The 11,731-nt window shown below is 38.1% G+C and overlaps 1 protein-coding gene across 1 annotated transcript in view; it reads right to left on the bottom strand.

Annotated features, from left to right (window-relative positions):
• LOC123969844 (zeta-sarcoglycan) overlaps positions 1-11,731 on the bottom strand; it is a 187,625-nt gene that overhangs the window by 68,375 nt on the left and 107,519 nt on the right. Inside the window, exon 4 of the mRNA XM_046047569.1 lies at positions 3,785-3,836. Coding sequence (XP_045903525.1) covers positions 3,785-3,836 — 52 coding nt within the window. The remainder of the gene's footprint in view (positions 1-3,784; positions 3,837-11,731) is intronic.

Raw genomic sequence — 11,731 nt, 5'->3', positions numbered from 1 at the left:
TCATCAATTCAGGTTTACACATTTACAAAAAAATTCTAATAGACATGTATAGAATGTCTATCTATATATATTACTGCTCACTGTGTATTGTTACTGTTTACTGGTATTGAGTATTGGTATGAGTGTTGCTATTGTGATGTTGTGGTCTATTCTTACTTTGTTTATGGTCCTTAAGAAACAACATTTCATTTAGCTATATACTTGTAGGCAAAGGATATTTTAACTTTGATTTTTGATAACGTGTTCAAACATTTTGCATGTAGTGACAAATGAAATGAACTTATGCCTAGATGTTTTGGGGGGTAAGATTGTTCAAAAGATATAATTCATTGTGATCAGCAGGACATAAGCAATTGATAATGTAGGAAACAGAAGACAATTGTACATAATCATTTGCATCAGTGTGTCAAGTCATTTGCAATTTGTTTAAAACAATGAGAAAGTGCTTTTATGATGTGCACAAGTGACAAAATGATGTGGAGGTTGAACAATTAGTTTTGAGAATTTCAATTCTGATCTGAGAAATGCACCAAAGCGACTGAGAAAAACTGTAACAATGGGCCAGACTCTGTGTAATGCAAAAGAGGTCGTTCATAGTGGTAAACGTTACAGACCTTTATATCTTCTTTCAGCTCAGTGTTTCGGTTTTACAGCCCACAACTTAACTTTTTTGATTTAGTCTCACTAATGCCATCAACTCATTTCCAGAGAACAGTTTTAATTGAAAGCTCTGATCTCCACTGTACGCTACTTTCCCAGCATCAAATGGCAGAAAGGTGGAGTTAGCAACTTGCTGCTGGAGCGTTTAGCAGCTAAAAAGCCTGAATAATTCCGAAGAAATTGGAGGGAACCAAAACAGAGCTTGCATGGAAGTGAATATTAGACATTTACACAGTGGGCAGAAACCTGACCTCAAATGAACTCTTTGTGTCTGCTGGATCTGTAAAAACGGTAATTGTTTGGTTCAGTGGTGGTGAAAGACGGAAGGTCTACACACAAGTACTGCAAGGACGCAGCGATTACAGTCTTATACTGTTGGGTCTGTGAAAGCCCCACTGGATCAACAGAGGTTTCTATTAAATGTTTAAGGGCACATCAATGTCACTTTGGATGCTGAGGCTGGAGAAAGTGCTTCCAATTTATGTCTCCAACTCAGTGTTACCCACCAGAAGAATGGCTCCCTAAGGTAATGGTCATTAGCTTTGCCTCTGTTAGGGGGCTTTCACAACTATCTCGTTTGGTCCGGACTTTCAGACTTTTCAGTTTGGTCCGAACCAAAACTGCAGGTGTGAAACCTCCCCCGGACCACAGTCCAGACCAAACAGATGAAATTTGGTCTGACGTAAAGAGATAGTTTTGGTCCGGATCAAACTGAACCATGGTTCGGTTTGTTTCTGGTGTGAAAGCATTTTTTGGATGGTTCGGACTTTCAGACTATTTACAGGAAGTTTGGTGTTTGCCGTATAAACTGGAAACAAACAAATCCACAGAGAAATGCATTGAAATAAGGACACAATTATAAATATCCTTTGACAGCTCATCTTTTCAAACAGAGGGCCACTTTAGAAGCACACTGCCACCCATCTCTTTGGTCTCTCTTCAAACGGAGGTGCAGAAGGATTGCTTGCTGTCTTCTCCTCCTGTCCTGTCGGCGACGTTATAATGTTCGCACAACGAGGACGTTTAATTGCAAATTTGAACTAGCCTTCAGTATAGTTGGTGCTGCAGGTACTAATGCCATAATAATAATATAGAGGCAAATATGCATATGTTCATTTTTTATTCATTCATTTTTGTCAAAGATACCCGCTGAACTGTTTAATAAACCAATCAATGTCAGAGTATAGGGAGACGCAGTCCACATAGATGATGACGACAGGATGCAAGTCTGTCATGTAAAGTCCTTTAGTGCGGTCACAGAATTGCAGTGTGAAACAAAACCAAAACTAACTGAATCTATCAAAATGTATCAAAACATGAACTTTGGTTCGGACCTTGGTGCAGACTGGTGTGAAAGCCCCCTTAGATAGGTCCTTCTCTTGTTCTTGCAACAAAAGTTCTGAATAGGGTAAAAACAAAATAAATAATTTATTAAACTTTTCACATACAATGGAATGGAATTTTGAGTTTGTACAATTTGTACTCTGTAATTAATGTAAAGAGGACATTAAAATGGTCCCTGTGTAACTTTTTACTACTGCACATTAAAGCATTGAGGCCATATTAAAGTTATATGGGTTTGCTATCCTGGATTTTTAATTCAAAGCTTTAAATTAGGGCTTCCAGCAATGATGGGATATGACGCAAGAAGACATTGTAAAAGGACTGGGGGATAGGTACAAGGGAAGAGTGTGGCTAAGCCAAGTAAACAATGCATGCATGGTTGATTTTCCCAAATAGGCCAAGATGAATTTTTAATTAAAATCAGCTTCAATGCGCTCTGTGATTATGACTCCCCACCAACCTCACCTTTCTTTCCCTCGGTGGTCCTTCTCTCTCACTCCTGGAGATGAGAGATCACAGGAATCGGTGTAACAATATTTGACATTCATGTAATTATTTGTTCTCTACGTGTGTGTCTGGTCTTGAATAGTTTTTGCATATATCCCTGGCCATGCATATTTGCATAAGGCTAATATATTATCCAGGCAAGAAAGACTTCTAAAATTAGACAGATTTTGTCTTTTGGCTATGTAGAGAAAGTCAATCATATTTTGTCTCATTTAAATCACTCTAGAGTTTTCCTTGGGTCAAGATTCTGGCAATATGCTAAATGCAGCATTAAGGCTTTAAGGTAAAAGATGAGGTTATATAACTCCAACTTTAGTGTCCTTGCGCTGGTTCAATGTGGATTTTATAGCTGTTTTTAAGTGTCCTCTTGCTGCTTTTAATGCTTGGCTAGGTCTGGCCATTGGCTAAATCACTTTTCACCTATTATGAATTGAAGTACAGCCTGAGATCTTGCAGTGAGATCCATTCAACAGCTACACAATCTGGCCTAAAAGGTTAGGGGGACTTCTGGCGTCTTTAGCAGGAACATCACCAAATGTAATTCTACAATCTCTAATGCACAACTGGAGCCATCATAATAGCTGGAATAAAACTATTTATTCAATAAGAGAATTTGCAAGGGCGTCCCTAAAAGTTTACCTTTGCCTCTTAACAAATATGTGCCTGTGACAACACCCTGTCCTTTAATATATGATGATCTATTTCATCTTCATAGAGACCAATAGTAGTCCAATATGCAGCTTGTGAGCTACTGATGTCTATAAACATGTTGTCTTTGGATATGGACACTGTGTTGCTTGTCCTACAAAAAGACAAGTAGAGACGGATGATTACCGTTTTTCTCAGTTGCTTTGGTGCATTTCTCGAATCATCCTTAACATTTCCAAAACGGTAAGTGCATTTCTCGAAACAGGTAGTACAAACGGCACAACACAGTGGATTACCTGCAAAAGCCCATAACTTGCTCAAAATCCTTAGTCTATCTCTCAAAAGCAAATCTTTATGTCATTGAACTTGTCAGTGCCATCAGAACGACAAGTCCTTGTGTCTTGTTTATGAACAAGCAAGTCAAAATGTTTAGCCATCTTGTCAATATAACAGTGTACTCTGTAAGTATTTTCTGATGTACATTTTGGCTAAGATTTTGATGACAATGATTGAAAATGCACAAGGCTGCACTTTTTTTGTATGGCATATATCACTTTCACCAGTACAAAGTTATACATTGCAGGAGAGAGGACAGGAATCACAGCTATGCTTTTACTGTTCGTACTGTAATTTGTTGACAGAGCATGTCATTGTAAGAAGAAAAGAAAGAGACAGGACTGTTGCATGGGATACACCCCTTTGGCTGACGTTCTGGTCTTTTGTATCCCAGATTCTCTTCCACATCACAACATCTTCATCAATTCAGGTTTACACATTTACAAAAAAATTCTAATAGACATGTATAGAATGTCTATCTATATATATTACTGCTCACTGTGTATTGTTACTGTTTACTGGTATTGAGTATTGGTATGAGTGTTACTATTGTGATGTTGTTGTGGTCTATTCTTACTTTGTTTATGGTCCTTAAGAAACAACATTTCGTTTAGCTACAGTATATACTTGTAGGCAAAGGATATGAATAAAGTATAAAGTATTAACTTTGATTTTTGATAACGTGTTCAACCATTTTGCATGTAGTGACAAATGCAATGAACTTATGCCTAGATGTTTTGGGGTAAGATTGTTCAAAAGATATAATTCATTGTGATCAGCAGGACATAAGCAATTGATAATGTAGGAAACAGAAGACAATTGTACATAATCATTTGCATCAGTGTGTCAAGTCATTTGCAATTTGTTTAAAACAATGAGAAAGTGCTTTTATGATGTGCACAAGTGACAAAATGATGTGGAGGTTGAACAATTAGTTTTGAGAATTTCAATTCTGATCTGAGAAATGCACCAAAGCGACTAAGAAAAACTGTAAGTAGTTTATGAGTATAGCATGTACATGTGCATATGTGTCTCTGTGCTTCTAAGGGTTAGATGGCAACATGTGTCGAGTGCTATACGCATAGGTTGTTTAAGACACTCAGCTACCGCTTTCAGAGATGGTGTGCAAGTGCCTTGGTGTCTGTGCCCACAGATTCACACTAGCACACAAACATGCACAAATAAAACTATTAGGGACTTCTCTCGCTCTGACACGCACACTCATGCACATACTAGAAAGTTTCCTGACACCAAGTCAGACGCTGTAAGACTGAAGGCACAAGTCTGTGTTTGTTTCCTTAAAAAGAAACTTTGCTATCTGTCAACTAGGAGCAAACTCTCCCTTAGATTATATGGGTCTCCCTAAGTAAATCTCACTTTTGGCTATGCTCTAACGATCATCAACCCGTGCTGTCCACATAGAAACACACTTACTAAATTAACTGTACTTGTTAATGATGTGACCACAAGGAATGTTTCTTATTCATATACGCAAACTATAGACTGTGTACGTGTATATCTATGTGTTTATTAATGGTCATGCAAACAAAGAGCAATGAACCAGAGCAAGCAGAAAAAACTACTAAAGCCAACATTTCAGGAATGGAGAGAGAGAAAAAGAGACCACGCTGCATCTTTCTTGGATATAATTTTACAGAGTAGTAAATATAAATAGTGATTGCTTTATAATACAACATGGAGAGTGTGAACTATTTTAGTGCTTTTGTTCTATATCCACAGTTAAAATGTTCAAACAACACAAAATCCATTTCTGTGTCAGGTGAATAATTTTGGCTTGACTTTGACTGGATTTCACTCACTAAACTTCCTGATTAGTTATTCAAACACGGCAAGACTTATCAGTGGATTAAGATGAGCATTCTGTTGAGTGAGTCAGGCAGATATGCTTGTCAGTTCCCCTCCTGTTTAGAATGTCAAATTTAATGAATATTCAAAAGCTCAGTGGGCTCTTTTGTGTGTTCTGCGAGGAAAAATGTTCTTAAGGGGGGATCTGTGCAATGTGTGTGTAATGTGTGTGTGTGTGTGTGTTGGGAAGGGGGGGGGGGGGGTAATACCTCTTCACTCCCACTGAGCAATTGATTGGACGCAGTTGGTTCCATGTTTTCAAGTGAGCCTTGGCAAGTGTTTTTCTGGGCAAGGAAACTGAAGTTGGAACAAAATCCATCGCAAACAAATAGACAATGTCAGGAAAGACAACATTCAGAAGCAAACATTTAATGTGCAATGTACAAAATGCACAATTCACTCTTATGAAACATTTTCTCTTTTCTTCACATGTTCCAAACAATTAACAGTCAGCAACATTTATGGACTCCACGCAGGCCATGTTTAGTACCAGAGCTTTGATTTTGCTTGAAGGTGAGACTTTTCCTCTACTAGCTTTTACACTTTTGGGGGGGCAGACATCGAAAATAGAGCAAATAAGGAAATAATATAATACTAAACCTGTTCTGGGTGGTTGATAAAGCACGATAATTCATTTGCTGTTAACTTCAAAATGCATTTTCAGACACATCACATTTTATTAAAATTATTGCACTTGTGTGGTTAGATGGACAGGTAACATGGAGGGAGAGAAAGGTATGACATGCAATAATGACCCTGGCTGGAATTGAACTAGGGACATTCTTCTTGACCACAAGACTACCATGATGTGCCACCAACAGTTTATTTAATTAATTATCACTGCACAAAACATGACAAAACATGCAATATACTTCATATACACTAAGCAGCTGCCCTGCACTCCTAAAAATACTTGTTGTAAGACAATCTTTCATAAATGCTGGTATTTGTCATGCTTCTCTCTGGGACTCGTTTTATACACCAGAGAGCACTTGATGAGCCATACTGCAGTTCCCTCAGAGTGTCTTTGCTGGCATTTTTTGTCAGTAAAGTTGTAATTGAGTGTTATTGCTATTCAGCTGAGTAGTGCATTACATTATCTCTTTCTCTGTTAAAGTGTCAGAAAATGTCTGCTTTTAATTGTACGTTGACATTACTTTTTTTGACATTGTGTTCTTCCTTAAATAAGTATGTTGACATTTATATTTTTAGAAGTTTTCAAACAGGCCTTTTGTTAAAGCTTATGCTGTAAGTTACCCATGTATTGACAGAACAGTACAGCAGCCTTGCAATAATCCCAACCTCAATTGGCGCTTTTCCATTACCAGTACAAGCTTGACTCGACTCGACTCGGTTTGGCCGTGCTCCGTTTTCCATTGCAGATAGTACCCAGAGATAGTACCCTTCAGTGTAGCTGGTCATAGCGATGCCACACACAACTGCCACAACGTAATGATCAATGCGACACACACACCAGCGATCCACACAGCTTTCTCTTTATTTAAGTTAAAACGTTTCAACATAACTCAGAATGTCGCAGGCTTCCCCCGCCGCCACTTGCGGAGCTCCTCAACTCCGAAAACTTTCAAGCACATTTTTGTTCAGCCATCAGCCTTCTCGTAAAACTGTCAATATTTGAAATCTACACAGTTGAATTATCACCTCAAAACTTCTCAGAAGTGGATTTAGTAATGAAATTACATATGAAAACTGTAAAATATAAAACTTTCTGTTGCTGGCCTCTGTCTGGTGCACTCAATGATGATGCAGTGAATAGTGACGATTCTCTCTGACCAATCAGTAGTCTGCCATGTTTTCATGTCACATTTTAGCCTCAGCTCGCTTGGAACCTTGACAGAGGTGATACAAAAAAAAGTACCTGGAAGTAGGTACAGGTACAACTTTTCCGTAATGGAAGACCAAACAAAGGTGAGTCGAGGCGAGTTGAGCTGGTACTGTAAAGTGGAAAAGGGGCTAATGAAACTTATAATGTTCAGTTGTGTTGACCCTGACAAGTGTTGAATCAGGCTGTAGTTAGTAGTGGTGTTATACTGAATTGCATTATAATTGTATTTGTAAATAGGGATACACATAAATATGATGCAATCCAATACAATAACAACACTAGCTTCAAAACTAGAAGAGTGCCCTCACCAAATGGCGTATGAATAACAAACCGATGTCTTAAGTCATTTCGATAGTTATCACAATGGCTTTTTGTGTCATTTTACATCATTTACCCTCTACTGACTTATATTGTGCAGATAAGAGACAAAGTCTGTGTAGGGACAGAGGTTGGGTGGATGGATGGGTGAAACAAACACAGAACCTTCAGCCAGGAGACTTCTGTTTATGTCCCGTGTGAAACCAAAAGTCAACACATATTTCATACTGTAGAAATGTATAAATTTAACTTACATAACATATTTAATTTATGTAACATACGTAACTTAAAGCTGAGGATGGCAATTTATTTTAGAAGCAGTTTTTGCTATATTTGTTTAAATTCTCTTCACACCCAGACAGCAATCAATAAGTAACATACTGAAATGAAAACTATCCGGTATCTTTGGCTGTCGCAGGACTGTAACAATCATTTAATTTGTGATTTGTGTGACTGGCCTACCTACCTGCGTGTAATCTGCTTGTGCACTCACTGCACATTGGAAAATGTGTTTTGGGGGAGTGGCTTTGGATGGAGGGGGCGGAATTTCTTTGGTCATATATTTTCAAAATCTAGCTGCCTCTTGTAAGTTTCTCCAACGTTGCTTACCCCAGCTTTAACTGTTGTAACTAACGTACTTGCCTACCAGCCGGTTAGGGAAGGTGAGGAGTCAGTCGTCAATGGTGGTATAAAACAGGGCAGTCAATAAAGTAGGTTTTTCAAAAATTGTGAATCAAACCATGAGGTCCTTATTTTATTTTGCCTGGCGAAGATAATAAAGTTTAATCAGTCTGTGTGTGAAAAGACACACATCACAGACATTAAAAAAAGAGGACAATGGACCTCAACAACCCTCCTTTCTAATGCACAAAAAACACTACACACAGTTATGGGTCAAGTTCTGAATCAGCTTGATGCAAAAATAGTTGGCTGGAGTTTAAAGTGAGCCACTGTAACTTTTAGAGTGAAGGGCTACACCGTACTGTTTGAGGAGAGAGACAATAAAAGATGGAGAGAAGGGGGCAAAAGAGAAAGCTACTGTATTATTTTGGCCCTTTGAAAGTAAACAGCATGCAACATTATCATGATGCAACAGCAGGAAACAAGATGGTCACCACATCGCTGTGCTTCTACCAGTCAAAGTGAAAGACAGGCCCTCTGCTGGGCCACAGCACACTTTTAATCTCTTCAAGGTTTCTCTCAAAAGAAACAGACAAAGATAAATGAGGAAAAATATTTCAAAGGGAAGAGAGGGAAATACTGGGAAGAATGGAAAAAAACTGCATTGCGAGGCACTTTTCAAATTCAACTTTTGAATTTGCCACAGGTGGGAGGGTGAGATTCATGCACTGAGGGACACAAACTATTTATTTAGAGTTGATTACAGTCATTAATATAGTATGGGAGGAGAGAAAGAGACAGAGGGAGAGATAAACGAGTGCCGTTTGTCATCTACATTAATCAACCTGATCTCTGGAGTCATGGCTGTGGGATGGAGGGAAGATGAAATGGTAGAAGGTGCCGATGAAAAGATACTACACATTCCCATGGAAAGCCCAAAACACAACCAAACAACTACGGTCACCATTAACACAATTAGTGATATTGCTAGCTTTGAGCCTACATTAAACAGACAACCCTATTTACTAAACTAAAGTTAATCATCTTTTCTTCTCTTTATACTCAGCTGAAGATTTTCTTTTAAAGAGAACCTTAAAAAAATAGTTGATGAATCACTGAATAGTTGATTCAAATCAGTCCTGCATTGTGCATCCCATATACGTAACTTTTTAATCAATCTGTCAACAGTGTTTTTCTCTTCCTTGAGCATTGTTTCTTAGTCAATGATGATATGAAGCATAGACATCACAGTGAATGTCTGCTTGCAGACTATTGTTGTGGTTATGATCAGGAGTATTCTCTGTATGCGCTTGCTCACATAAATATCATATCCTGGTGACAGAAACCATTTCGTGTAAGCTGATGTTTTATAAAGGAGGGTGAGAAAGGCTGAAGCTGTTTAATTTAGGCAATCCAGAGCTGATGTGATCAGACTAATTTATGTCTATTAACGCTCCAATCTATCAATTCACAATGAGGACATAAAGTCAGAGCAGAAATGTTCATGGCTACAGGGCAGAACATATTTAACATATAGCATGAAGAATAAAATTTTAAGAGCAGCACATAAGAGAACACCTGTGCACATCCAGTAGACTCAGTTAGACATAGGTAGAGATGATCTTCATGCTGCTGAACTCTGCAGTGCATCACACTAAATATTCATCATCTTGGGTTCAAGTCCATGAATAACATACTCAAATAGCCTAAAGCAAGAAAAGCTGTTTTTTTGTGCATTTAAAAGCACACATATTACTGTGAATACAATACTGTGTAGATACTGTACTTTACCCTGCAGAAGGTCTGAGCACTGTATTTAAAGTGGGAAATAACTACAGCCTGTGTCACATTGATAAATTTGACATGAGTTGCAGTTGTGTACTTTACAGTGCACAAATATGAAAGACTACCAGAAGGAAGCTTGGAGGAAACGCTGCATTATGTTGATAGATTATAACTGACCAGGTAAGCTCAAGGTGAAGCTAAGCCTGAAAACAAACCTGTCAGTAGGATCAGGCTTGGCTTGAGGGATGCATAGTAACTTAAGCTGAACTCCTTAAACCTGCTTTATGTAATACACTTATGTGACAATAAGCCTTATTTACCAAAGTAAGCCTCACTAAAGTGAAGTTAGACAGTGTGCAGAAGTTTATTTGCAACATTTGATGTACTACTCCCTCGCCTACGTAGCTGTCTTACGAAATAGATGTGCAAAGTGTTCTTCTGTTCTGAGTCTTTCATTATTTGCAACAAGATGGAAAAGTAAACCATAAAACGGTAAATTATTAGAACCAGTTGCTGTGCTGGCAACTTTTGTGGGCCAAGTGAAGCACATTGTCACTCATGGGGCAGCACGGCTCTCTATGGGATCACTTAATATCTTAGTGAGTCTTTGTGCCTCTCAAACCTCTAGGCAAGACCCAATCCCAGACCCAATAATATTATATTATAACTCATGACCTAGGAACAAGACTTAAAAAAGAAGAAAAATAGGACAAAACAGTTTCCAATTCACATGCACAGCAGACAATCTGGAGTTGTTTCCATTGTTGGAAAGTTGCACTCGTGGCCTAGGCTATATCTGATCTTTATGGCTTTCTAGTGACTTACATGCCTCTGTGAACATAATTACATTAATATCCTGAAGTCATGGCAAATGCAAGCTGCAAGAGATAATAATCTTGCATTTAAATATGAGTTAGTGAGCCTTAACTGAGACATTTTATTAATTGACCTTTTACATTTGCAATAAAAGTCTAGTGCCACCTTACATTACCTGCTTTTAAGCAGTGTGGCGCTCACATTAAATGTTTTTTTGCAGAATACAGATGATGTCCAACTTAAGTTAATACATGAATGTTCCTTGCACGTTTATGACTCCACAACTCACAATAACAAAGATTTATTCATCATATTCCACTATTTGCAATTTATTGAAATTCCCCTTGGGATAACAGCATCAGCTTAGTGCCTAAAATGAAAATGCAACATAGCAATAGTGCCTAAGGGAATGTAGCTGTGTTCAAAATTGAATGCAAGTCTAGAAGGGAGCTTGGGCATTCTATCCTTTTATAATAATAATAATAATAATCCTTATTTGTAGAGCACTTTTCAAAAACAAGTTACAAAGTGCTTTAACAAGTGTAAAGAATAATACAAAAAAGATAAGAGCATGAAAATTTAATATAAAATTAGTAAAATACAATAAAATAAAAGGGATAAAATAAAGTCAAATAAGATCGGGAAAAGCTCTCCTATAAAAGTATGTTTTAAGAAGGGACTTAAAAGAGTTCACTGACTCAGCCGCCTTGATTTCCTCGGGCAGGCTGTTCCAGAGCCTCGGGGCCCTGACAGCAAATGCTCTGTCCCCTTTAGTTTTCAGTCGAGACTCTGGAACAGACAACAGACCTCTGCCCGAGGATCTCAAGGTACGTGCTGGTGCGTATGGGACTAAAAGGTCAGAAATATAACAAGGCGAGAGGCCATGAAGAGCTTTAAAAGTGATCAATAGAATTTTAAAGTCAATTCTAAAACATACTGGGAGCCAGTGTAATGAAGCTAAAATAGGAGTAATGTGGTCATATT

Source organism: Micropterus dolomieu, linkage group LG04 (assembly GCF_021292245.1).
Source record: "Micropterus dolomieu isolate WLL.071019.BEF.003 ecotype Adirondacks linkage group LG04, ASM2129224v1, whole genome shotgun sequence".
Taxonomy (NCBI): domain Eukaryota; kingdom Metazoa; phylum Chordata; class Actinopteri; order Centrarchiformes; family Centrarchidae; genus Micropterus; species Micropterus dolomieu.
Note: the sequence above shows the minus strand (reverse complement) of the source record. Positions and strands in the feature narration are given on the sequence as shown.